At 53.8% G+C, this 27,866-nt stretch overlaps 1 protein-coding gene and 1 non-coding gene across 2 annotated transcripts in view; both read right to left on the bottom strand.

Annotated features, from left to right (window-relative positions):
- Positions 1–346: 346 nt before the first annotated feature.
- The window catches only part of SREBF2 (sterol regulatory element binding transcription factor 2), a 54,667-nt gene continuing 27,147 nt past the window's right edge, over positions 347–27,866 (bottom strand). The window contains exons 6-19 of the mRNA XM_006207136.3: positions 27,308–27,422; positions 26,931–27,112; positions 23,041–23,233; positions 22,355–22,536; positions 19,916–20,192; positions 17,103–17,272; positions 12,673–12,841; positions 11,228–11,345; positions 10,294–10,403; positions 9,021–9,153; positions 6,438–6,606; positions 4,150–4,335; positions 2,621–2,732; positions 347–2,081 (exon numbers count right to left, since the gene is read on the bottom strand). Coding sequence (XP_006207198.2) covers positions 1,861–2,081; positions 2,621–2,732; positions 4,150–4,335; positions 6,438–6,606; positions 9,021–9,153; positions 10,294–10,403; positions 11,228–11,345; positions 12,673–12,841; positions 17,103–17,272; positions 19,916–20,192; positions 22,355–22,536; positions 23,041–23,233; positions 26,931–27,112; positions 27,308–27,422 — 2,337 coding nt within the window. The 3' untranslated portion in view covers positions 347–1,860. The remainder of the gene's footprint in view (positions 2,082–2,620; positions 2,733–4,149; positions 4,336–6,437; positions 6,607–9,020; positions 9,154–10,293; positions 10,404–11,227; positions 11,346–12,672; positions 12,842–17,102; positions 17,273–19,915; positions 20,193–22,354; positions 22,537–23,040; positions 23,234–26,930; positions 27,113–27,307; positions 27,423–27,866) is intronic.
- TRNAV-AAC (transfer RNA valine (anticodon AAC)) lies at positions 14,648–14,721 on the bottom strand. Its single transcript has one exon. It is a non-coding gene; the product is annotated as a tRNA-Val (tRNA).

The raw sequence follows: 27,866 nt of genomic DNA, 5'->3' as shown, positions 1-27,866 counted from the left end.
ACAGAAGGGCTTAGCATCCCAAACCCCAAAGAACTGCTGCTGTCTGCTCAGCAGTCAGCTCTGTGTCCTGCCTACAGTGACCTCTGACCCCAGCAACACCACCAGCACCCCCTTCATCCTAGGCCCACCCCAGCCCTGGAGTGTTAGCCAAACAGCCGGCATTGGAAGGAAGGAACCAGGTGTGTGGGCAGGCAAGGAGGGTCCAGCGGAGTGAAGCCTCCCAGGGGCCTCTCAGCAGAGGGAGGAGCTGTCCTCAGTCCCTGACCCCCTGGAGGCCAAGGCATGCAGCCACCTGGCTAGTCACCACAGCGGTCACGCCACAGACCCGCACACACCTCACGCTGGGTGGTACCAATCTGTGTTTATTGAATAACCTACATCCAGGACAGTGAATGATTCCACATCAAGGAAGCCACAGGTGTATCCCCCTTTTTAGTGAGAAAAACAAAACAAAACCCTCCCACCCCTAAACAATAAGGAGAAAAGGCACAGTATGTACACATGACACAAAGGCTGGCTCGCCCAGCGGGCAAGGGCCATAAATGACAGTTGTGGGGGGAGGGCCAAGCCAACTGTTCCAGCTTGCACTTGGCATCAGGGGAGCCCCTGTTGTGTGGACCCCCAGTCTGTGCTGGGGCCCTGGCCCACTTCCTATCCCAAGCAGCCTGAGGGGCTGAGAAGCACAGGGAGGGAGGGAAGACAGCCCCTCTTAGCCTCTCAGCAGGCTCCGGGGCTCAGGCAGTCCTCATGCCCCAGGAGAAATGGCCTTGGGGAGGCACCAAGCCAGGGGACCCAGAAAAGTGGGACACTTTGCTTCCCAGGACCCTCTTCTAGGCCGGGGGCTTCATTCCTAGTGCCAAACTTGGGCAATATTGTGCCCACCACCAAAAGGGACTTGTCCTTGGGGAGGGGTTGGGGGCTGGTCCCTGCCACCCTGGCTTATTTTCAGGTCAAGAATTATGGGTAAAAACGGACTATGGAGGTAGGAGTTGGGGTGGGAGGGGGTTGAGGACCCATACTGAAGGCCCCTGGTCCCCAGTCCCAATGCGTGGGTTCATCTCTCTCAGCCCCCTGGGCCTACCCCGAGCTTGGGCTGACATCCCAGGGGGCGGGGGAGTGGGAAGAACAGGACAATTAAATAAGATACCGTTTATTTTTTAAAAAATTAAAAAATAATGCCGACATTATTTCATCTATCCCCAGGCCTGCCCCCTGCCACCCACCCGCCTCCCCAGGGCTGGGCTCCCTCCTTCCCTGACTGTCCTGTGTAATAAAGAGAAAACAATGAACTGGCTTTGTCAGGCACAGGGAGGGGGACAGAGACTCACGGAGAGAAATAAAGATGCCACAGCAGCTTAGCCCTGCACCACGGCAACCCCAAGCACACTGATATAAAAACATTCGTATAAAAAGGGGGGCATGCTGGGCACAGTGCCAAGAGCGAAGCACTCCGGTGCCCAGAGACCTATGTCCCCCAGAGGGAAAGCCTGATAAAAAACAAGGAAGCAGGAAAGGGGGGAGAGGAGTTCAGAGGAGAGAGCATCTTGGGAGGGCTGGAGGTGGGGCTGAGCAGCTTGGGAGCTCCCCCTGCTTCTTTAAGTCAGGGCACCCCCAATTCTTGCCCTGCCCTGTCTTTCCTCAGGCCCACTGGGCCCTGAATGTGGGCATCTGCCCACAGCAGCTTTAAGAGGCTCTTTCCAGGGGCCCACTAGCCTGAGGTGGTCCAAAAACCTCGGCAGGCGACAGCTCAGAAGACAAGGCTCATCTCATAGCTCCCAGAGGGAGGAGGGAGAGAGACCGAGAGACAGAGGGAGGAGGGAGAGACACAGAGAGGCAGAGGGAGGTGGCGGGCCTGGGTGGTCAGGAGGCGGCGATGGCAGTGCCACCGCCCAGCTTGACAATCATCTGCTGGCAGTCGTTGCACGAACGTCGGTCGCCCACCTTCTCCAGCGTGCGGGCGGCCTCGGCCAGCAGCACTGCCCGCTGGCCCGGGGAGGAGAGGAAGGAGAGGGGAAGGTGGCGGCAGGCCAGCAGGATGGCGGTGGCCCGCTCTCGCTGGCCGGGCCAGGCGTCCACCTCTCCTGTGGGAGCAAAGAGACATATGTAGGAACTACTCGCTGAGCGCTCGCGATGATGCAGGCGCTGTTCCCAGGCTCGGTGGGAACTTACTTAATCCTCATACCCACTTGAGGGAGGTTCTGGTGCTCTCCCTGTTCACAGCCGAGCCGCTTTGGACCTGGCGGGCACCACACGGCTATTGCTCTGTGGTGGGGCTGAGACGCAATCCATGCAGTGGGGCTCCGGGGCCCCTGGTTCCTTCAGACTCCAGCACTGCGACATCCCCACCCTCCCCTCCCCACTCTGAGGTGGGACCCACCACAACCCAAGCAACACCACCCCCGCCCCACAGCACCTTCATGCCCCCCCCCCCGCCCCCAGCAACCCACCAAATCAAGCCTAGGTTGCTTTCATTCTCACACCACTTCTGAGAACACTGCAGATGTCAAATAAGTGCTGGGCTGGGCTTCTCCCCTCCTTTCCTCCTCCTCTGACCCCTCCCCAGGCAGGGCCCACCCAGGCCTCCAAGCAGGGTGCCGCAGCTGGGTGCTGGCGGGCTCACCGTGCTTGGTGTTCGGAGCCGTGCGCCTTCGCAGGCTGTGCTCCAGCAGCTGGTGGGTGCGGGTGGGGCTGGCTCCTGCCATCAGGCGCACAGTGGCTTCATGCAGGAACACCTGGGGGGACACATGATTGAGCCCTGGGTCCTGACCCATCTGTGCCCATCGGTACCTCTCCCTGTAGCATCTCGTGTGCTACCCAACGACACCCTTTCTCCTCCCACCACACCTACTTGCCCTAAAAGCAACCTCTGTTGTCCTCACTCTGAACCCCGACGCAAGCCGGGCACGAATGGGGAACACAGCACAGGCCAGCTGGTGGGGCAGGAGGGAGACAGCAAGCTGAGAAAGAGGCTAAGGGCTGCTTCCTCTGCGGGTGACCGACGCGCCCTCTGGGGTTAGAAGACAAGTAGCCTGGGTGTGAAAATAGGACAGAGGTGATGCGGGGACAGGAGAGGACAGCTGGGCTGGCACAACGGAGGTGCAGGGTCCTATTTCCTTCTGTTTCTTCAGAAAGGAAGAGTCCAGGTTCCCAGGTGAAAGTCTACAGCTCTGCTGTACATGAGTCACTGGGGATGGGAGGGCCAGGCTGAGGTCTCTAATTTCTTAAAATCTCAAGGTTCCTTTATATCATAACATCTCAGTGTGTGAGGAGGGTCTTGAGTGCCACCCTGGAAGGCAACAGGGGAGGCAGTGAAGGGGTAGCAGCAGGGGAGAGGCAGACGGAAATGTTTCCGGAGGAGGCTGCGTCCGCAGCAGACTAGCGGGCCCGAGCCTGGGGCCTGCTTCCTCTTTCCCCTGGTAAGCAAGCGGTGGTTCTCACGTGATTCTATTTTGTCCGCTGGGTCTGTCCCGGCTTGTTGCACACACAGGCCACAGTGTAACCCTGTAGGGGTCCCACAGCACCCTAGGGTGGGGGCAGCCTCACCCGAGTTCTCCTGTTTTGCACCCTTCCAAACATGGCCCTTCGCTCCTAACACTTCTAGCCTTCTCACTTGAATTTTTGGAAAATAATTTGGTGGAAATATGTTGAGTATATACTCTAATTAGCAATAAAAATAAAACAAACAATGAAATGATTTGAGTCCAGTCAGCCCAGTTATTCACCTGCCCTCAGAGCCTCAGCTCAGATCCTGTGGCCACTGCTGGGGGTGTCCCGTGGAGAGTCACGCAGCACAACCAAAGCCCACAGTGGCTCAGAAAGAGAACTAAATGCAGTTCTAGGGAGTCGCTCTGAGGCCAATTGTGAAAGCCAGAGGAGAGCTCCTGCGTGTGTTCCTGCCCCTCTCCACCCCGGGCCAGGAGCACCCCCGTTCCTGTGTGACTGGTGAGGCGCAACCGTGCTGGCCTCTGTGTGGCCTGCTCAGCACCCGCTCCAGGGCCAGGCACACAGCAAGTACTTAACCAGCATGAGCCAAACAAAGGGATCTGAGGCACCAGGCCCAGTGCTTGACAGGTTAGTTGACCTCAGAGGGCCGACTCCACGACCCCATGTGGGTGCCCTGCCGGGTTCTGGGGCCCCGATCTGCCTCACCTTGCGGTAGGCTGGGCGGAAGCTGTGGGCCAGCCTGCGCAGGCTGCCCAGGTCCCGCTGGAAGCCGGCCAGCTCAGCACCTGATGCGTGGTAGGTCTCGCCCAGGGCCTGGCTGGCCCCTGCCTGCTTTTGCCAGAGTGCTGTCCGCAGCGACAGCAGCAGGTCACAGGTCAGCAGCTGGACCACCTGTGGGGTGAGCCACGAGGGAGGAGGCAGGTGACCAACTGATCACTGGGGCAGGGATCCCAGCCTTACCAGGCCCTCCCCGGCTCGACACCTGGCAGTCCTGGGAGGAAAGGGGGGAGCCCCAAGCGGCATGGCCTGGAAAGCACCCCACAGGAAGCAAAAGAACAGCTGAAAAGCAAACTCCAGCTCATGGCCTCTAGTCCCTTCCACAGCCCCAGGCGGGAGATCTGTTCTCCCATTTGGTGGGCGAGGAAGCCCAGGCTCAGAGAGGGGCAGCAGCTCATGTAGGGGACACAAGTGGCAGGAATAAAACCCTCATGGGTCTGACAGGAAGGTGCAGGTTCCTCCCACCTCACGGGAGACCCCCAGGGCTGCCCTGGGGCTGAGATGCTCAAAAGGTGCCATGGCCCTGTCCTTCCAGTGGAACCGAAAAGCCTGAGGTAGCAGCATAGCCCAGAGATGGAGGAGTGGGGAGGGAGGCTGGCCTTAACAGAGGGCAGCTGAGGCCCGGCCCAAGTGGCCCCTGGGGTGGGGGAGACAGGAGCCCAAGGCAGAGCTGCTGAATGCTTGGGTTTAGAACCATTGCCCTGCATCTGCCGCAGTTTTCCCATCGACTGGCTACACAACCCTGACACAGGACCAAATCCCTCTGAGCCTGTTTCCTCAACCACAGAATGGGCACCACCGGGCTGCTGTGCGTGTCACACGAGAGTGCTGGGTGCAGGCACCATGCCCGGCCTCAGAAGCACTGGCCTCAGTCCACACTGGCGCCACGAGGCACGGATGCGGCTCGGTACCCACGGGGCTGCGCTGCTGGCCTGGCTCCCAAGGGTCCCCAGCACCAGGGAGCCAAGAGCGCGTGAAGTGCTTCTTGAGATGGGGCACATGATCTCCCCAGGCCATTCCTCTTCTTGCCCAGTCTGGCTTTCCCCTTCTCCAGGGTGCTGGGCCTGGGGAGGTCCCAGTGCTGCCCCAAACCCCACCCCAGACCTGCCCTGGAACTGCATGTTGCCCTGGCCCTGGGCCACGGTTTTTTAGCTGTTGACAGCTTCAGGGGGACATGGATGAGGATGAAGCCTCTCTCCTCAAATAAAGGTGGCACCTTCAAGAGGTCAGGTAGCAGCCTGGGGCTGGATTCTGCCCTGAGGGCGGCCAGCCTCTGTGGGGTCCCTTCTGCTAGGCCCATTCTCCCACACAGAGGAACCCCAGTCCCCAGGGTGCCTGTGGCCGCTCTCGTTCCTCACACTCAGCTGAGACAGTGTGGTCCTCTCGTGAAGACAAGCAGCACCGGAGACCAGTAGAGTTAGGCCCAAAGCATGCTGTGGCTCCCCAACGAAACTTCGGTCTCAGGCCCTGTCGGCGCACTGCCTGTACTGCCTGGGTTCACCCCAGGGTCTGGGGACACCAATGACCTCTAGCCAGAAATGCCAGTCTGGCCACTTGGGACCAAACCTGGTGAAGGGCTGGGAGTCTGACCCTCAAGAATAAACCTCCTGCCTCCCCTTCTGGAGTGAACCCACCCTCCTGCCAGCGATAAGACGATGCTTCGCTTTCAGCGGCAGGCACTCTTCCCCTCCCCTCTCCCGATGGCCGTGCCTTGTGACCCAACAGTGACAGCAGTGCCCCCTAACAAGGCATAGGTGGAAGTCTCTCGTGGGCCGGGCAGGCCTCTGTGATGCACTGTGGAAACATTGCACGGGTATCACCAGAACATGCAATGCAACTACAATGCACCACAGCCGCCCGCTCGAGGTGTGCAGCCAGCCATGGGGGCGCCCAGGGCACTCAGTCGGCTCAGGATGCGCACGCGAGGGGGCGAGGGCCCATTTCAAGGCTGCCCGCGGGGGCCTGGGGAGTTGTTCAAGCTTGCCTGGAGCAAATACAGAGCCCTGGCCAGCTAAGGTTCACCTGGGGCTGACCAAGCTGAGGGCCAGTGGGACCTGGGACTTGGGTAGAAACATGCTTGCCCCACATACTGAAAGGGAGCCCACCTGGACCAACAGGCCGCATCCTGGGGAAGAGGGCTGCTCAAGGCGGGTCAGATCGCTCTTACCCAGCAGAGCCAAGCACCTCCCCGAGGGAACAGATAAGCCCCCACTCACATGGTTGAGGGCAGGGTCACAGGTGGCCCCACTGACATTGAGGCTGCTCCACAGGTGGCCACTGGCCCTTTCACAGTGGCAGAAGGAACTCTGCTGCCCATCCGCCTTCCCGGAGAGCGAGGCGTGCATGGCTCTGCAGGTGTGGAAGACGGCCTTCACCAGGGGGCTCCTGGGGGGTGAGAAGGAGGTAAGGCAGTGCGTGTCACCTAGACAGAATGTCACCCCCACATTGCCATGACACATGGATCTGTTGAACCAAATGCTGCCATAATGGTTCCAGGTCCCCAGCTCCAGATCTGAAATGCCAGCCCTGAGTGGGGTGGGCTCCCCACCCCTACAGCACTGTCCTCGTTCAAGGGATGTTGACAGTATTCACTTTCTAAGAAGGGAGTCTGATAATAAATGCATTAGACGCTGACTAGATAATGCCAGGCAGTGCAAGTGCCATGGAGGAAACTCATGCAAAGGAAGAGGGTGGCATTTTATAAAGGAAGGTCAAGGATGTCCGCTGGAAAGGTGACACTCGAGCAGAGACCTGCAGGAACTGGGGGAACGGGCACGTGGATTTCTAGGGAGGAGGGTTCTGGGCAGAGCAGCAGCACGTGCAAAGGCCCGGAGTGCCTGACACACGTGAGAATGTCCAGGAGCCAGCGTGGCTGGAGTAGGAAACGAGGAAAGTAGGGGGGAGGGCAAGCTGCAGGGTCAGTTATGGCCACACAGGCCCTTCCCAGCCTGGCCATGGCCCTGTCTCCCGTCTGCCTCTGACCCTGCTTCAGGTTCCAGGCCCTGAGCTCACGCCTCTCCCTTCCCCATTCCCTGCCTCTGCTGACATGGGTGCCTTTGCTTGGAATACCCTTTCTCACTATTCTCCACTTGTCTCTTGAGACTTGTTCCACCTGCTGGGCTCTCTGGTCCGCCTTTTCCTGTCCTGGCTGCTCTGTTTCCTGCCCTTCTGAGCCTCCTCTGGCTGTCCTGGGGTCAGGCCCTCTGCTCCCCCAACACTGACTCTTGGTTTATGAACCTCCTCCCCTCACCAGATGCTGTGTGAACTCTTGGAGGCTGATCTGCCTCTGGCCCGGACCCCTCCCAGTGATGAGATGTGCTGGCAGCTTCACAAAAGCCAGGAGGCCTGGCAAAGGCAACAGCTCCCATAGGAGAGCAGGACGGGCCACTGTCTACTTGCTGATGGCCATAACCTGCCATCTTGTTCACTGCTGCCTCCCAGAGCCTAGAACACAGTAGGCACTAAGTATTCACTGAATGGATGAAATCGTGTAAGGGATACAGGTGACCCCAGAACGTGACACGCGGCCGAGAGGAAGGGATCAGAGACCCGGGCTCAACCACCAGGGCCGCCATCAAGATGTCACCTAAGGCAGTCATTCAAACAACCTGTGCCTCAGTTTCCTCATCTGTAGGGTAGCCAATAATACCAATTGCTGCTCCTGTGGTGACATGCAGTACTGGCCCCATTATTTGCACCTGCTAAGGGGCCATTCCCCCAGAAGCCAGGGGTTCAGCTCTCTTGAGAAACTTAGTCTCATTTCACAGAGCAGACTGGGGAGAGAATGGGGAGGGAGGCCCCACAGCAGCATTATCCCTAAAGAGCAAAGGTCCCCAGAGTGACTGAGTTCAGGTGGAAGAAAGGCCTGCGGAGGGTCTGGGCTGCACACTACGGCTCTCGTTTTTAGAAATGAGGTGACTTTAGACAATTTACTCACTGGGCCTGTTTCCTCAGATGCGTTAGCTGGGAGATCACACACATAGGGTGGGCACTCACTGGTCAGGATGCTTAAAAATGGGTTATTTAAATGAAATTGGAGTCAGACAGACCTTAGGGAACCTGCCTAGACCTGATTTTCTCAGCTCCCTCCTGCCCTCCTGGTTAAGGGTCTGGTTGACTGGAAACGCGACAGCCTTGGCTCTGAGGAAAGCCCTGGTGAGGCCTTTCTGCCTTGGAGCATTTTACAATTTCTCTCAAATGGCAGATGATGTCAGGGACACTCAGGTCCAGTCAGAAGCAGCCAGGATGTCGCTGGCTGCCCATCACTACAGGCCACGTGCCCCCAAGAAGCAGGCATGAGCCCTCAGGGAGGAACGTCTAAAGCTCTCTGGCGATGCCTTGTGCTAAGGGCCTCCTCAGTGACAGGGCTGACGGCAGTGGAGGGCGGCGGAGAGGAAACTGGATACAAGGCTGGCACATGAGGGAAGGGTCCTCAGGCCCTCACAAGCCAGCACTGGCTGCGAGCCACCACCACACTGCCTGGCTCCACCGTGAGCTTCTGAAGAGGCTGGGATCCAGCCTGTGGCTCTGTGGAGAAGGGGGGAGGCTCCGGAAGCAGCGCGGACAGCTGCCGGGGTGATACACACAGACGGACGTGCTTGCCGGGTTAGGTTCCTCTGCGGGGCCATGTCCCTGTGTCTCGCTTTCTCTCTCCATCTGTGTAGCCCCCGGGCTGCCAGACCCTTCACCCTGACAGCCACCCAGACCTGCTCCTTCCACGAACCCGGACAAGCAGGCTCGGCACAGCCGCGTTTGGGATTCCCCTGGAGAGAAGCAAGTGGTCAAGGAGGGCTACGCACTCTGTCACCTCCAGGGCCTTGGGGACACGCTCTACTTCGGTAAAGTGAGCACGCACAGCCGCGTCGTCTCCCTGGAGCCAGCTGATGGCCATGGTGATCGCCGATGTCCACCAGCGACAGACAACGTCTGGGCCTAGAGGCAAATAGAACCAAACGCTGCTCCGGCACCCGCAGAAACCAGGACCTGGCGCACTGGACCTGGTTCCTACGCACAGGGTGTCACTTCTCCCTCCTGGTGGCGGGCTGGGGCCTGTGGGCTGCCCCCCAACCTGATCTCGGTGGAGCATCGACCAGCACAACCTCAGAACGCACTTGGTATTTTGCATTAAGAGCCTTAAAAATGTTCATTAACATAGTAATTCCATTTTTGGCAATCCATCACAAAGAAATGGGCCTAAATAGAGATAAAAGTTCAATGAAGATGTTCACCGTGGTGCTATTTTTAAGTAAAAAGCTGGAAGCAACCTCAGCTCCCAATAGTTGTAAAAAACGTTGCTTCCAAAATATTTGCAGTTAACAGGCTCATGTTAGAATCTTTTTAGTTTTTCCTCTCTGAGGCTCAGTGAATGGACATATAAAAGGCCAAACAGCACGTTCTTTTCTGAACTCTGAAATAAAGGCAGGCCATGAGGTCAGTGGTCACGACAGGGCAGCTGCTTCTCTGGGATCCTTCCCCTCATCGGGAGAGGGGCCAGAAGGGAGCTTGACACCCCTCCCTCGGCAACCTTAGAAGCCCGGGAGGTGGCAGCTCATGTGCCATCACCCTGATGGCACTTCAGAGACAGAAGCAAAGAATGTCCCGGAGCCAATTCAGCTGGTGGGCTATGCTGTGTCACCCAAGGCAATGGGCAGCTGGAGCAGCAGAGACACCAGATGAAAAGGCCTCTTCAGTAGAGAGGGTCAGACACAAGAGCAGCCCGGAACCACTGTGTACTAAAGCTGAGCCCTCAGCAATCCCCGCTGCCCAGGCCACTCGCTGCCCATTCCGGGCATCTGGAAGAATTCCTGACCTGGCCCCCCAGCCAGGGCCCAGGGAGGACAGACATTCGCTCATCATCTCACTTTTAGGAGAATCATTATTTCCTACCCCCAAAATGCTGCCCAGCAGCGGGGAGCTGGTGGGTCGGGGCTACACGGGGGCTGTAGATACACACCTTAGGTACAGAGAAGATTCTAGAGTGCACATGCATAACCCTGAACTCCTGGGACAAAGGGGCTGTGAGGGCCTGAATCAAGCAACCTGAGCCTGTGGCGCCTCCGGCGAGATGCTTACCAAGCGCTGACTTGAGCACGGAGCTGCTGGAGAAAGGTGGGGTCACAATCCCCACAGAGTCCACAAAGGAATTCAGCAATTTCAGGTACTCCAGAGCACTGGAGAATTCACTAGAAAGAAAAGAAAGGGTCTCACGTATATCAAAATGTACACAAGGACCACATGCACGGCCTGGCTGCTCTCCAGTTCGAAGACTCAGGGCACATTTTGGCCCCTTCTCCCACACTGTGCCAGGCACATCCTGAGCTCTCCCCCTGCACTCCCCGCCCCCTTCACACTCTCCTCAGGCCTTCCTGACGCTCTTCCCTCTGCTGGGAGAGCCAGCTTTTCTCTTTCATCCCTCACCCTTCAAGACCCAATTCAACTGTCATCTCCTCCCGAAAGTTGTCTGATCTCCCAGGCCGAACTGCCCTCCCCTCTTCACTCAGGTGCACTCCAGTCAGGGCCTGGGCCTTGAACAAGAGTGACACTGGCATCTGTTTACCTCTCAGGTCTTCCTCTGTGGAGGAAAGACTGTGCTCACACTAAGAATAAGAATCGCCTGACATACTCAGTACTGGTCTGGGTCCCCAGGATGTCTGGGCAGAGGTGTCTGCCTTCTGCCACACCCTCCACGCTCCATTCCCCCCTTCAGCGGGCCGCCCCTCCCACCCACAGAGCAAACGAATCAAATCCCTGACATGCTGCAAGAACGGACTCCACTCGGTGAAGGGGTGGGTAAAAAGGAGAAAAGCGGGGAACATGACATACTTAGTCTGGGAGTAAAGGGCAAAGAGGCCAGGTCAGCGTTCATAAAGGGCTCTCATCGGGCTGCCAGGCTCGAGAAATAAATGCGAAGAATCACTGGGTTTCCCTGCAGATCCCACACTAGGCACTGTTCCCTGGGCTTCCCGGGCAGATGGCCCAAGGCAGGGGCCCGTCCTGGGGTCGTTACCAGCTCTCTTCTTCCTGGTCTCCAGCTTTCTTCTTGGCCTGAGGTTTCACCAAGGACTCCACAGCTCGCTCCAGCAGGTTCTTGCAGAAGGCCTGGTGCACCTGGGCAATGGGGTCCGCTGAAGAGCAAGGCCCAGAGGCAGGGTGAGTGGATCTCCCTCAGGAGCTCATTTTGTCCCACAGAGAAAACAGTGGGTGGGAGGGGTGCCCAAGGAACAGCTGTCCCCTCGGAATGGGCTCAAACCTTCTCAAACCCCGAACTGCTTGTTACACGGTCAGAAAGTGGGGGTGTGGTGGGAAGGTGGTCAAGTCCGATGCTACGCGGCCCTGGACTAGCGCCGGTGGGGGTGGGTGAGGGGTGCCGTGTCTTTTGGCACAATACTCGTTTCTTCCATTCAGAGTTGGGAGCTGGAAGATGGTGGCCACAAGCCTTGTCAGAAAACAGAAGATGGGAAGGTGGATGCTTCCCCAAGTCTCAGGGGCCGCCTCTTGTGGCTCAGGAGGACAGCCAGCAGAGACAAGGACCCAGCTGCTGCCTGACATGAATTAGGAAGACCCTGCTCCTACTTACCACAGCCTTCTCATGGGACATGTGGCCAGCGACAGTCTGGCTGAACTGATTAAACGATACTTGTGACAGCTGACTGTCACTGACAATTTCCCCTATTGGCAGGCCCAGAGCAGGGCGTCACCAGCCCCCTCCTCCCCTGACACACCACAGAAGTGTGGGTTTCAATTTGACAAGGATGGAGAAGCAGGATGCTTATGAACATTCTGGAGACAAGAGCCTGCAAGAGGTGAGAGCCAGGGGCAGTCCATGACAGAGACCTCCCCCTACAAAGGGTCTGACACACACCCCTGTACCTACAGAACACGCCTGACTCTCCCCAGACCCCCAGCTCAGAGAGGAAAAGTGCAGAAAGCCACTGGCTGCTCGAGTCTGAGTCAACCTGACCAGGCTCTCCCGCTCCGAGGCTGGGCGAGTCGACTCCAATCACTGTCAAACACCAGAGACAGAGAGCCGGCATCTCCTCCCGACGCCTGGAGCCCTGTCCCCGCCACCACTCTGAGCACTTGATGACCGTCTGTCGCCTGTTGTTCCCTAACTGCTCCGTCTATGTCTGCTTTCCAGTGGGAGCGGGAGACTGGAGCCAGCAAATAGCAACTCCACACATCTTCTGAGTCTCCAAAGCGCCCAGAACAAGGGCAAGATTATGGCTGGTGCTCAGTCACAATTTAGTAACGTGTGGCAGTGTGACTGGTGTCAGGACCATGGGGCTGGAATGTCAGAGACAGGCGAGCTGCCAACCCGGCTTAGCTGCTGACCAGGCCCGTGACCTCCCTGAGCTTCAGGGAGAGCAAGACTGAGGCAGCCCGTGTCTCCACGTGTCCGCAGCACAGGGCCTGCAGTACCGGCGGCTCTCATGGCTGCGAAGGTGTCCTCACCTGGGTTCCTCTGGGCACAGTACAGACTCTCCTTGGCAGCTGACTTCACCGACCAGCTCCGCTCCATGAAGAACTTCTGGCCCAGTGGGTGGCAGAGCCAGCGCAACGAGTCGGGAACAGCGCTGCGCTCGGGGCCACACAGGCTCTGGGCTCGACTGAGGAAGTAGCTCTGTGGAAGGACAAGGACCACGGTGACGCCAGGGTGGCAGGATGCTGGCTACAGCCTCCTGAGGCCATCAGAAAGCACCACCATGGTGGAGGCAGGCTGGGGTCCTCACTTACCTGGAAGTAAATGTCACCGCTGGAACCAGGGCCTGCCAGGCTCAGTGACCAGGTACAAGCCCCAGCAGGAGGGGCAGTGGGGCCTCAAGGCACTCGTGGAGGCCCTGCTGCATCTTGTCCTGCTGGGTTGGCCTAACTGATGGGGACCTTGTTTTGGCTAGGCTAGTATTCAACCTGCAGAGCTAAGGGGGGCTCTCACAGGCCCCCAGCCCCGCCAATGCAGTGGCACCCCAGCCAGCAGCCTCCTGGGTCCTGGGACATTTTCTCATCTGTCATTTTAATTACGTATCTTTTAGAGTATTTTTAGGCAAAACTGTACTCTGTTTTGACTAATTTTCATCTCCGTTACCTTTGAGTGTAAGTTCAGGACAGGCACACAGCAGGTGTCAGTGTTATTTACTATCACTCTCACGCTAGAAAGCACTAGAGTAAAGGGGCAGCCCTGAGGCTGGTCCAGGACCCATGCCCGATGCCCTTCCCTCCCAGGCTGGCCCTGCGCGGGCTTCGTCCAGCCCCCTAAAGAGACCTCCAGGCCATTCCTGGACAAGCTCCTGACGTGAACACTGGCCTAGCGAGGAAGACTCCCAGTCTCCCGGGCCCCCCTTCCGCCCACAGAGTAACATCGCGCCAGGGCCCCAGGAGGAAGAATTGCAGGGACAATGCTGCCTATCCATGTTTTCAGGAATTGTGCCATTTTTTGAGTAAGGATGTCTTTACTCTAAAACCCATGATTTCCAACACATAACCCCCGCCCCGATACAGGCCAATCTGAGTGAGACGCTCAGCCAAGAAGGATGGAGGGAGACAGAAGCACGAGATACAGGAGCTCAGGATGCCCTGAGGAGGGGCCGCTGGGCCAGGCAGTGGGCCTCCCCTTCACACTTCAGCCCTTGCCTCCACAGGGAAGGCAGCTGCCCCCTTGTCTGGTTCTGTCTGACGGTTCTGACCTTTACTGGGCTGTAAGTAGCCATTAGCTAACGCAATGGCTTCACAAGACCTGAATGCCAGGGTCAGAAACAGCACTGCCGAAGCGCCACTCAAGCAACATGGACCAAGAAGACTGCCTCTCTTGGGGGAATCTGGAGACGACTGCCTGAATCCAAAAGAGAAGAACCAGGTGGACTGCTCTGTAGCCACACCCTAATGTTACCAGAGCATTTACAGGACCAGGTGGGGCGCGTTTCACTTAAACCTCTAATCACAGGGCTGGCAGCACTAATCGGCTTTCCTCCCCTTTGCTGACCCCCCATACTTAAAAAAGGGGACTGGAGAGCAAACAGAGAGAATCCTGTGACTTCTCCTGACTCTCAACAAAGCCTTCACAGAATGTGAGCTTGTTAACTGCATGGTCAGAGCTCAGCAGCTGAGGAGCTTGCAGGGGATGGAGGTTGGGGGTGGGGTGGTGGCAATTCCAGGCCCTCTGAAGTCTGAGAACCGGCTAACAGTCACCCCCAACTCTCTCCTGAGAGCAACACGCCTGGTAAGCAAGAGAACTTGGGGTCTGCTCCAGGCGAAACTGAGGGCCATGGGTCCCTAAGAAGGGCCCAAACGTCACCAACGGAAGCAGAAACAAAGCTGGGTTTGGTGATACTGCAAGAGGAATCCAGAGAAGCCATTTAGAAAATCATTAAGTTAAAATATGTTTTTTTAAATAGACTTTTTTTGGGGAGGTGATTAGGTAAATTTATTTTAACGGAGGTACTGGGGATTGAACCCAGGACCTCGTGCATGTTAAGCATGAGCTCTACCACTGAGCTATACCCTTCCCCACTAAGACACCTTTTTAAGCTTAATTCTTAGAAAAGAAAAACCTTGGTTATAATAAATCTCAGTGGGTGGGGGAGCTTGAGTTTAGTGGTCTGAATTAATAAGAAATTTAAATCCTGGCAGTCACCCACAGGATGGCTTCTAGAAGGGAAACCGAGAAAATAACTTCCGTTGCTATTTTAATTTTCTTGGCATTATCACCCTATGATCATTTTTGTAAATTTCATAGACACCAGAATTTACTTGAGCTGGGGCCTAGGAGCCGCCTCCCTGATAACTCACCTGCTAATGCTGAACTGAGCAGCTGTGGCAGGAGACTCAGAACTGTCTGATCCTGAGGGCCACCCTGTACCCCTGGGCTGGTTCCAACTCCAGGTTAAGTCCTCCCATGCCAGTCTGACCCTGTGGTTCTCAAACTGTCTTCCAAGGCACCCCAAAGCACCACAGTGAACTCCCAAGGGTACCACTGGATGTTACATTTTGGGAAATACAGCACTGCTCAGCATGAGTCAGACACCACACAAACTGCACACTGAGAATGAATGCCATCTAGCAGTGCTATTCATGATCATCACAACCAGGAAGCAACTCAAAGGTTCACTTATCAGCATCAAGTCATTCAGCGGAATACTATAAAGCAATTAGAAGGGCAACCTGTAACTACATGCAACAGCCTTATGAACCTTACACGACACTGAGCGCAAGTGACCAGGCGTACACAGACATACTGTACGACTCTCCTTATGTAAAGTTTACTGGGGCAAAACATCCGAGGTCATCGGGAGGGTGAATACACCGGCTGGAGGGCTTGAGGGAAGGGGCAGTGTATCGACTGCAAGGGGGCCCAAGGGAGGCTTCTGGGGTCTTGGTCATTTCTTGATCTGTCTGGTGGTTATAAGGGTGTGTTTATTTTGTAAAGTCACCGACCTGTGTACTTATAGTTTATGTACTTTTCTACATGTATATTGTGCTTCAATAAAAAGTTTACAGGAACAACAAACAGCAGGTAGATTAAACTACGGTGACAGAATTGAGAATAATGGTTACCTCTGTGGAGGGCAGCGTGGGTGAAGGCCTGGGAAGGCTTCCGGCGGACAGTGGGAGCGTTCTACTTCTGGATCTGGGTGGTTGTTACGTGGGAAAGTTCACTTTGTGAAAATTCATCAAGCTGTTAAAATGTGTGTGTTTTTCTCTATGTATGTTGTATTTTGATCTAATTAATGCCTTCAAAATACTTTTTAGGGGCAGAAAAGTGACAGATGTGATGACACTGGCGCAGAGCACTAGGACAAACAAACGGAACACGGGAGCAGCCTGACCAACGCCTCCTGCTCTCAGCCTAGACTCACTTTGCCCAGAAAGCACACCTTGACTACCCTTAAGGGGTCAGGAGCCCCATCCTCATGCTCATCCTACTGCCCCGAAGGCCCGGTCCTTGTCCGGATTCCCTGCCCGACTCTGTGCTCCCCCTGGGCAGGGCAAATGTCCTGCTCACCGCTTCATTTCCTCTGGGAAGTGGCTGACCCAGCACAGGGACTCAGTAATACCTGCTGAATGAACGTCTTATCCAGGGTTTCAGAAACCAGGCTGAGAAACAGAAAGTACACTGGGCTCTACGCTGGCCTTTGTCACCCAGATTATGGTGACACACTTCAAGAAACATTATCAGTGTCACCACAGGGCACGTAATTACTCATTCTCAGCTCTCAGTGCTAATGAAGGAAACATGGAAATGAACGGGGAGACGTGGTCATTCTACTCTGAACACAGCTGATGTATTTGGCAGCCTACCCAAAGCAGGCGCTGAACAGAACATGCCTGTGTCTGCTGGAGTAAGAGAGAGCCTGAGGTCAGCAGATGCTGTGAACTAGTTGGTAACAAGGACTGAATTACCCAACCGTGAGCTCCTGAGGCTGGCCCTGGGCCAGGCACACTGGAGGCACCCGTAACCCCAGTTCCCACCCAGGGTGGTCTGACCTGAGCTCCTTGCAAGACATACACTGTTTTCCATTTCTGGGCGCACAGTGCCACGATCAACACAAGGTACAAAATAAAATACCTTTGGAGTGAATAAAAGGAGAGACAACCCGAAGATTCCAAGAAGAATCACATATTAACTCCTGAGTACAGCTCACTCTGTACCACTGACTCCATCTTCTTACCTCAAGGGCACTAAAATACCTTGCTTATGCTTGTAAGGGCCATAAGGGAGGAATTTCAGTCTGTTTTGTTCACTCCTGTAAGTATTTGTGGCATGAAGGTCTACCCCTCCAGGTGGTCAGCCCCCAGGGGCAAGGCTCACATCAGTTTTTGCATCATGGATCAAGCTGGCTGGGAAGGGCACCCAGCGAAGGTTCACAGAGGGAACTGAGGACACTCACCGCCAGGAAGCCCAGCCGGCCTCCGCACCGCGTCTGCAGCCCCATGGCGGCGGTCAGGTGGATCTCAACCAGCGTGCTTGGCGGGATCTTCTCCTCAGCACACTCGGCCAGGTTCACAGCGCACAGAGCCATGTGTACATCGGAACAGGCGGATCCCGCAGGAAGCTTGCCTGTGGTGGCAGAAGTGGACAACTAACGCTGACAGATTCCCTCAACCCAAGCTTTTTCCTGCTTTCTTGAGCACAATCAGAGCAACAGCAGAACTGTAGGAGAAAGTATGTGAACTCTGTGACCCGACAGTCCCAGACAGGATGCCAGGCTCTGCGATGAAGTAGCTGTAGCTGTGTGCTCCTTTATACCTCACAGGTTGTTGGGGACAAAAGAAAATGCACATCAAGCCCCTGGCAAATAGCCCCAGCCCTGTGCACATGGGGGTGGTTATCACTACAGGTCAATGGACAGGACTCAGAGGCGCGCACTGCAACATTTTCCAAAATGGTGTCAACAGCATGGCCACATCCTGCTAATACAGTTTAACGTCACAAGAGAGGAACTAACAGAAAAAAACTGATGTGAATTTATTTTTATTCAACAAGACCCCACAATATATAAGCACAGACCCTTTAGAGGGAGGGAAGTAATACAAAACTGAGAGATGTCGGCCGGACACATGTTGGGTGAGGGGGTGAAGGCCCAAAGAGGCCTCACCATCTGTGAGGGCTGCACAGCTCACCTCTGGTGACCTGAAGTCAGGGGCCAAAGTGCCCTTGCTCAGGGACGGCGGCCCATCGAGCCTCTGAGGCTTTCACACTGCTGCTTGCTTTGGTCCTCATTACAGGGCCGGGAGGTGGCCAGGGCACCCTCCCTCACTCTGCTGGTGGGCAGTCCCCTCACTCTGCTGGAGGGCGGAGACTGAGCCTATGGGTGGCTCCATGTCGTAGGTCCAGAAGGAGGCCCAGCCAGGCCTCCCGCTCCCTGCCCCCCAGCCTCTGGTCTTTTGTCAACCCCCAGACCTCATTCTGCACAGATGTTAGGTGTCAGTTTCCCTCGGAAGCACCACCGAGCTTTCTCCTTTAGGGGGAGGGAGGGCAGGGTGGGGACCATGTTGTAGTCACCTCTGTCCTCTCAGTGCCTTGCTCAGGGCCAGGCCCACACAGTGCCCAGTGAACTGGGGAGAAGGGTGACGTGAACCACCCCAGCTGAAATTCTCCTGAACCTGAAGCAGCCTCCTGATCAGAGACCAGGGATGGAGCTTGTTTACCCTCCACGGACACACTGATGGGACAGGGAAGCAGGGAGATCTGCAGGCAAGGCCCCTCTGCTGGAACGCAACCAAGACCCCACGTGTTCAATCCCCACAGCTGGCCCCAGTGTCTCTTCTCCCATCCACTCCTCCACCCCTGGGGCCTGGTACTGCCCCACCTCTGAGCTCAAGGTCCCTCAGCCTCCAGGGCCTTCTGTCACCTTCTGGTTACACCGTCCCACTGCTGCTTTCTGGTCCTCATCTTACCAGCCTCTTTTCTCAAATCCTCTCTGACTTTGCTCCCCCTACACCAAGCCTCTTGTCTTCTCCTGACCCTCCATCTGCTCCCCCTCAGGCAGCCTCCGCCTGACTGCCTGTCCTTGGCCTGCCCTTTCTGTGAGGGTCTTCTTCTGGATGCCCTCGAGGGGCCCTTTCACCATAAGCCTCTCATCAGCTCCCCTGGTCTTCATTCTCCCCTGCAGGCCAAACCCAGCTCCCTCCCTTGGACTACAGATCCAGCAGGGCCCCCCGCCACAGAATATTTCCCCTCGGTGTCTCACAGGCAAGTGTCCCAAGTGGAACTTCTCACCTTCTCCCTGGAAAACTGCTCTTCCTCCTGTTCTCCTCACCTTTGTTGGTGGTGATACTTGTTCACCCAAACTCTCGAGCAAGAAACCAGGGAACCATCTTACTGGCTCCTTTGCTCACCCTTCACATCCAGTGAGCCCCCAGGCCCTGTCGGTCCCACCTTCTGTCTGCCTACCCTCTTGGCACCTGCCTTAGCTCCTACCTGGCCTCCCTGAAGCTACGTCTCAGTCCTCTCGATCCACTCTGCCTGCCGTCAGGGTGAACCTTCTCAACCTCAGAAGCACGGATCTGATGACGTCCTCTCCACCGTGCTGCCTCCATCACCCTCCCTGTGCGCAGCCCACTTGAGGACTACTGACGTCTTAAGAGTCACCCAGGTGGGGCTCTTCCTGTGGAACATCCCCTCTGCCTGGAAGGCACATTCGCTTCTGCAGAGCTGGTGAACGCTACGCATCCTTCCATGCCAAGCCAGGACTTTCCAGAAAGCCCTTCTTGAAGCCCTCCCCAACAAGGACCCCTTCCCTCCCAACTGAGACTCAATTCTTCTGCTACCTCTGCCTCGCTGAACTGTAATTCACTTGCTGATCTGTCTGCTTCTCTATTGGAGCAAGAGTTTGTTGAAGGAAATAAACAATCATATTTCATTGAATCTAAGATGCCATTAATTTTAAGTTTCACCATTAATTTAAGTACCACCAAGGGAGAAACACTGCCAACTCAACCATGACATTCATTGTGTAGAAGACATAGCCAAGTGCAGAGATGTTAACATGAAAAAATGTATGTCTTAAATTGATGGACTACAGAAATGAATCATCTTTACAGCCATGGCTGTGGGTGGAAGGTTTGTCTACCCATCCTAAAAGAGCAGTGTAAAGCGGACCTCATTCAACTGGAGCAGTCAACTGGCAAAGCAAGCCAGGGTCGAGACATGGCATGAGACACTTGGGAGGCAACCCAGGCAGTGGTGGCCACCCCTCACCTGTGATGTGCAGCTGGTGCAGCCTGTGATAGGCCAGGGCTGCATCCCGGGCGCTGGTCTTCGCTTCATCCTCGAAGCCTGCCGCGGTGGCCGGGGTGGCCCGCCGGTGCTGGAAGACCTTCTTGAGCAGCCAGCGCACCAGGCGCAGCTTCTGCAGGCTGTAGCGGATCACGTTCCAGGAGAGGCTGCAGGCCAGGTCCAGGCGGGAGGTGGGCAGGGCCCGGCCCAGCACTGACAGGCAGGTCTGCAGGTTGGCAGCGGCAGCCGCGAAATCCCCCTGGCAAGTGGCAAGAAGGTGTAATGTTCGCTTGCCTTGCTGTGGCTTCAATACAAACTCTTACTTTCTCTTCACCCCTCCAGGTTATCAGAGTATAATACATGCTCACTGAAGAAAATCTGGGAAAATTCAGAAAGCTACAAAACGTAAAAAGAAAATCACCTGCAATCTTATCCCTCAGAAAGAAGGACTGCCGACATTTTGATATATTTCCTCCCAGTCTTTTCACTAAATTGGGATTGTTCTGTGTTCTATCTTCGAGTAAACGGCATTCAGAATTTCCCACAGCAGCTTTTATACATCAGCTGTAACATGGACTTAGATGACGAACCGTGTGATCTTTTAGGCTTCCAGATTCTCAAAGTGTGCTCCCTGGAGACCAGTGGCATCAGCCCCTGGGAGCTTGTTAGAAATGCAAATTCTGAGTGTCTCACCCCTCCCCTCCCCCAACCTACTGAATCAGAACCACAGGGGTCGGGCCCTCCAGGTGATCTTGATGTCTGAAGTTCAACAGCCATGGTTTTCAGCAGATACACAGCTAAACTGCTCTAACCAAGGATCTGGATGAACAACTCTCTGCCACTGGAGAAGGTCTAATGGAGACACTACTGCCCTGTATTGAAGACCCTTCTCATTATTAGAGGCTACACGGTCTTGAGAAACTGAAGCGAACACTCTTCTCCTTTCCCCTGTCCTGCCGTGGGTGTACTACCTGCACGTTCCTGCCTGTACCATTACAGAAAAGGGGCTCACTGCAAAGGAAAGTGAAGACAATGCTCTGAGGATGACACTGTCTAAAGCAGCGGTGCCGTATTTCCAGCCAGGAGAAGCACCTTTGTTTATAGATTCTGAAGGAGGTGGGTTGCACCCTGCGTCCCCTGGCTCCTTGTCTCCGTCTTTCCCATGAAGGTTGGCTGCTTCCAAGGCTCAGGCTTTGCCTTTTACCTCTTCCAACTCACCAACCCAAGCACTGTCTCCCCGAGCACCATCTCCCAGCAGACGCACATCTTCCAACACACTCTGTCCCGACCTGCCTCAGCCCCCGCAGCCTGCCTCCTGGTCGAGAACTTCTTCCTACCGGGCCCTCTGACCGTACTTCCAAGCAACACGGTTAGACAGAGCCCACCATGGCTTCCAGACTCCCCCATCTTCGAGTCACTGTCATTGTCACTGTCACTTCCCCTCCATATCACATCTGAAGTATTTCTTCAGTTCATGTCTTTTCTTTCAGTTCCAGGTCTTTGCCGCCTCTCACCTGGTCAATTCTGAGTCCCCTTACTTGCTCCCGTGTGTTTTGTGTTTCCCTCCTCTAACCCACCCTTCACACAGCATCCAGAAGGACAGTCGTGAAACACAGACCTGAACCTGCCCCTAGCATATACACCTTGGGATGCTTTTCTCAGGAACAGGGTCCTGTTTAAGGGGCAGGCCCCCAGCAAGCACATCTATATTCCAGTAGAGGAGACGCAGCCCCGGACACAGCTGGCAGTTCCACTGACAGGCTGGTCAGTCAGATTCTGCCATGTGGGCACCGCAGCCTGCAGGAGGGGCGGGCAGGCCTGCGGCCGCCTGCTGCTGCGGGGTGTCCTGGTTCTCGTCCCTCCTGAGACGCGGATGCCAAATCTTCTTGCACTGCTGGGAGGTGCCCCAGAATCCTTCCCATAAACTCTTTTGTCGATTTCAAAAGAAAACTTCCAGCTCATTTTGCTGCTCATAAATGTTCCTGGTTCTCCAGAGAACTGGGGGGAAAGCCCCAAATCAGTTGCTAGTCAAGCACCTCTCAGCTCAGGCCCGAGCTGCACCACAGCCTTAGCTCTCATCCCCAACATGCCCTCCACTCGACACTCATCAACTTGCCAGTCCCCAAGCAGCCCACCTACTTGTGCCCTCCTCTCCGCCTTCAGGGTCCTTCCGGCCCCGGACCACTCTGCTCACGCCCCGGATTCCTTCAGTCAACACTCGTCTCTTCTGCCCTCAACTCTCACAGCACTTCAGCCCTCTCCTGTCACACTACAGAGCGTCTGTGTCCCTGGAACTATTTCCAGAGGCGCCCTCTCCTCTGCCGCCCCTGGGGTATCTCCATACACGGGGTCTTGGATACAAGTGGCTGAGCTGCGGGCCGAGCCCGGGGGAGGAAGGGGAAAGGCGGCAGCAGAACCCACCCTGGCGAGGTCCAGGTCTGCCTGCTTCCGGTGCCTCCAGAAGGTGACTGAGGAGCGCGAATGTGGCCGGATCACTGGCTCCCCGTGGACCAGCAGTTTCACAAAGACGCTCAAGACGATCACACCATTCACCAGCCACAGGAGCAGCGTTGGCATCATCCAGTCAAACCAGCCCCCAGAACCTAGGGAGGAGCATCTCTGCTGAGCCCAGGAGGGAGGGCCTCCCAACGCAGCCCTGGGCAACAGCAGGGCACCTGACTGACACAGTCCTGTGACAGCAGCACTGTGATCGCAAAGAGCCTCCTACCTCACTTTCCGAACAAAGGGCGGATATGAAGATGGCTTCATCTAAGTGCTTAGGGTAGAAGTAATACACACACCCTAATCCACACTATAGGCAAATCTGGGATACCACAACCTCCTCCAAACACAACACCCCCAAGCCCCCCTCAGTTACAGCAGTGCAGGGTGCTGATTTGTTTTGCTCTTTTGACTGAGCTTGGGTTTGCCCTGTTACTTCCCAAATGTGACTTATGCCAGTCCCAACAGAAGCAAGCAGGTGGGGGCCCACTACAAAGGCCCTCCAGGACCTGGTGGACAAGCTGAGGGACTGCACGCAGGGCCCTTCCCCGGCCACAGCAGACCACCCAGCCCGGGGCGGGGGACACAAGGGGCCCTCCACCTACCTGACTCGAGCGACAGCATGCTGCGGCTGGAGCCTGCATGTGGGTGCTGATCTGAGTCGTGGGCCCCTCCCCACTGCAGCAGGGCAGTCAGGGGGTTAAAGGAGAGGCACAGGAAGGTGAGGACGCACAGCAGGATGCGCGAGCGGTCCACCATGCCCAGCGCTACTGGGGGAGAGTCTGGCTCATCTTTGACCTTCAAAACAGGGAGCCGCGAGGTGAGGATGAATACTGCGTAGGTCTTGGCAGCATTTTACTTTCATATACATCAGAGTCAGACCGTGAGATTTAAATCCAAGACTACCAAGCTGGAGGGGAATAAAGCCAGGCGGCAACTAAGAAGCCCACGACACTCCCACTGCTGCTCAGACACCGGGGCTCTGGCCCTCCTGCCACTGGGAGAACACGTTCTCAAGACCAAAGGTAGATGAGCTTGGCTTTTAAAACACAGCTCATCACTAAAGAGAGCACTGCGTGATTCTGTTCCTGTGTAATTTCACAACAGACAAGCTAATCTAAGGTGACAGAAAGCAGACCAGAAGTTGTCTGAGGCTGGATAGGGCTGTGTGAACTTCCTGCAAAGGTACGTTCATGGCAGATAAAAACGTTCTATATCATTTTTTTTAACTAGAAGAGATTCATTTAATGTTATTTTTAATTGAAATATAACCGATCTACAACACTGTGTTGGTTCCAGGTGTATGGCACAGTGACTATATTTTTATACACTGCAGATCTCCATGATACACTGAGTCTGTCACCAAAGTTCCTACAGAACCACTGACTAGATTCCCCTGTTGTGTATTTCATCCCTGCGACTCATTTATTTTGTAATTGGAAGGCTGTACCTCTTAATTTACCTCACCTGTTTCACTCACCCTCCCGACCCCCTCCTCTCTGGCAGCCACCCATTTGTTCCCTGTATCTGTGATTCTGTTTTGGTGTATTTGTTTGTTTGTTTTGTTTTTTTATATTTCACATATAAGTGAAATCATACATTACTTGTCTTTGTCTGACTCACTTCACTTAGCATACTACGCTCTAGGTCCATCCTGGTTGTTGCAAATAGCAAGATTTCACTCTTTTTTGCAGTTAATATTTCACTGCATATATACACCATATCTTCTTCGTCCATTCATGTGTTTATGGGCACTTAGGTTGCTTCCTGATCTTTGCTATTACAAATAATGCTGCAGTGAACCTAGGGGTGTATATATCTCTTCGAGTAAGTGTTTCTGTTTTCTTCAGATAAATACCCAGAGGTATAATTGATGGCCTGTACGGTGGTTCTGTTTTTCATTTGAGACATCTCCATACTGTTTCCCATAATGGCTGGACCAATTTATACTCCCACGAATAGTGCACTAGGGTTTCCTTTTCTCCACATCCTCACTAACACTTGCTCTGTGTTGCCTTTTTGATAACAGCCATTCTGACAAGCGTGAGGTGATATCTCTTTGTGGGTCTGATTTGCGTTTCCCTGACTGGTGACACTGAGCATCTTTCTGTGCTTGTTGGTCATTTGTATGTCTTCTCTGGAAAAATGCCTATTCATGTCCTCTGCCCACTTTTAAACTGTTGTTTGTTTTTCTGATATCAAGTTGTATGAGTTCTTTGCACATCTTGGATATTAATCCCTTATCAGGTATGTTGTTTGCAAATAGTTTCTTCCATTCAGTAGGCGGTCTTGTTTTGTTAACAGTTTCCTGTGCTGTGAAAAAGCTTTCTAGTTTGACGTAGTCCCATTTGTTATTTTTCTTTTGTTTTCCTTGCCCGAGGAGACATATCCCAAAAAATATTAAGACCGACAACAAAGAACGTACTGCCTATGCTCTCTTCTAGGAATTTAATGGTTTCAAGTCTTAAAGTCTTTAAGCCATTTTGAGTTTATTTTTGTGTATGGTGTGAGAAAGTGGTCCAGCTGATTCTTGTGCATGTAGCTGTCCCATCTTCCCATTGAAGAAGCTGCCATTTCCTCTTTGCATATTATTGCCTCCTTCGTCACAGGTTAATTGACCATGTAAGTAGGGGTTTATTTCTAGGTTCTCTATTCTGTTCCATTGATCTGTGTGTCTGTTTTTGTGCTAGTACCATACTGTTCTGATTACTGTAGTTTGAAATCAGGGAACATGCTACCTCCACCGTTGTTCTTCTTTCTTAAGATTGTTTTGGCTATTTGGGGTCTTTTCTGTTTGCATATAAATTTCAGAATTATTTGCTCTAGTTCTGTGAAAAGTGCCATTGGTGTTTTGATTGGTATGGTATTGGATGTGCAGACTGCCTTGAGGAGTATGGTCATTTCAAGAATATTAATTCTTCCAGTCCATGAGCACAATATATCTTTCTATCTGTGTCTTCTTCAATTTCTTTCATCAATGTCTTATAGCTTTTTCAAGTACAGGTCTTTTATCTACTTATTTAGATTTACTCCTTGGTATTTTATTCTTTTTGATGCAATTGTAAATGGAACTGTTTTCTTAAGTTCTCCTTCTGATACTTCGTCATTAGTGTATAGAAAAGTAACAGATTTCTGTACATTAATTTTGTACCCTGCAAATTTACTGAATTTATTTATTAGTTCTAACAGTTTTCTGGTGGTGTCTTTAGGATACTCTATATATAGTCATCAGGTCACCTGCAAACAGTGACACTTCTACTTCTTCTTTTACAATTTGGATTCCTTTTATTTCTTTTTCTTGTCTGACTGCTGTGGCTAGGACTTCCAATTCTAGGCTGAATAGAAGTGGTGAGGGTGGGCATCCTTGTTCCTGATCTTACAAGAAATGCTTTCAGCTTTTTATTCTCTATCTTGATTGTTATGAGTTACATAAATGTATACATTTGTTAAAACTCATCACACTGTATGATACTATAAAACAGGTATATTTTACCACATATAAATTATACCTCAAAGTTGATTAAAGACCATACTTCAGCATGAATCTATCTGCAGGAGATTGCCTATTCTAAAACCACATATTATTTTATTTTCTCCCCATTTTACGGAGGGAGAACTGGAGGCAGAGGCCCTGCCTGCCTGGGGAGCCCAGGGAGGGAGGGAGATTGGAACCAGATCTCCCCTGACCCCCAGCATGTACATCCCACATCCCTCCTTTGCAATATTTTAAAACCATTTGAAAATTCCTTCTGATGATTCAGACACCTAGCTAATTCAATGTCTATGTCATATGGCTTTTTGTTGTCAAACAGAATCACACATAAAATATTTCAAAAACAGAGCTGCCTTACTAAAATTAAGTACATGATACAATAAACAGTCTGATCAAAAACTTACACTAGAAGGGAATTCTGCTTTTGAAGTCAGAAACCGCCAATGTCAAATTACCTTACAAAACCCAGGAGTCTCCACAGGTTCCTAGGAGGGTCATTAGGAGCCTCTCCTAACTAATTTCATTAAAAAACAATTGCCAGGGGCTTTCTTCCCTGATTAAAGGCCCTTGGTAAGAATGTTATCTGTTAGACTGCAAATCGTAATCATTTCCCGAAGAGGACCCAGAGGCAGCCTCATCCTAAACCAGCTTGATCAGCCTCCCACAGTGGTCTTGTCTGGCTCATTATGGCCAGGGAAGCAATGAGGCGCCACCAGCAACTCCCAGCTCCTGCGAAAGCGGCTGTGTGTTCCCATCCTGGATTTGGCCCTTATTCCTCTCTGATGGGCCCTTTCAGTGAGGACCAGCCAAGCTGGAGGTTGTCTCCCCACAGAGTCAGTTTTCTTCTCCTTTATTCTCTAAGACCTGGCTAATTCCACAAAATTCTTGTTCTTCTCCAGCCCAGGCCGGACAGCTGGCCTGGACCTCCGCTGGGCCCTCCCCACTATTAACTCAGGGGAGATGGGAGAGACTCCAGGGTCAGGGATTTCAAAAGCTCCTTACCTTCGCATCATCTAGTAGAGGGCTTCCTGGCTCAGAGTCGATGGAGTAGGGGGAGAAGCCCGCCTGGGACCCGGAGTCGGAGGCCGGAGGTGACATCAGAAGGACATTCTGGTTGAAGTCATCGATCTTCAGGTCCACATCACTGTCGACCAGGCTGCCCAGGTCGATGCCCTTTAGGAGTTCTGTAAAGAAAACCCCGCCGGCAAGTGGCCTGTATTACAGGCCCCGCCAGGGCGGGGTGAGGGATGCACAGCCCCTGCTGCCACTTCACCCCTGCAGGCACTTCGTACACGTCAGTGGGCCCTCCCCAGTGCCCAGCGCAGGACTTCTCCTATAACCAGAAGCTCTGAAACCCTTTTCTCAATGAGCACACTCACTGTTTTTCTGATTTGCCAGTTTCAACACCATGTTCTCCTGGCGCAGTTTATGATTGACCTGCTGCAAATATTTGATGTAGTCGATGGCCTTCCTCAGAACACCTGACTTGTGCATCTGGGAAGGAAGACAGGTGAAAAACACAGTGGCATCAGACCACCCTGCACAGTGAGGAGAGCAGAAGCCCAGAGCTCAGGTTCTGGAGTAAGAGGTGCTGGGTTCAGATGCTGACTCGCCCACTGAATAGCCATACAGAAGTCACTGAACATCTCTGAACAGCACTTTCCTCCTTCATGAAACAGGGATAATGATAGTATATGAGTCACAGGCTTGCCATGAGGGTTAATGTGTAAAGAGCTTAGCCTCCGGCCCAGTGCACAGTAACAGTAAATATTAGGTATTATTCCTACTTCCTATAATAATCCTAGCATCAAAACAAACTTTAAGGAAAACAAATGGCAAACAAAAAACCAGAGCATTGTTGGATGGTTATCTTAGTAAAGGTATATCAGCACCTTTCAGATTTAAATAGGCTACAAGGCAAATTAGAATTTCTTTCAA

This window comes from Vicugna pacos, chromosome 12, assembly GCF_048564905.1.
Source record: "Vicugna pacos chromosome 12, VicPac4, whole genome shotgun sequence".
Classification (NCBI taxonomy): domain Eukaryota; kingdom Metazoa; phylum Chordata; class Mammalia; order Artiodactyla; family Camelidae; genus Vicugna; species Vicugna pacos.
Note: the sequence above shows the minus strand (reverse complement) of the source record. Positions and strands in the feature narration are given on the sequence as shown.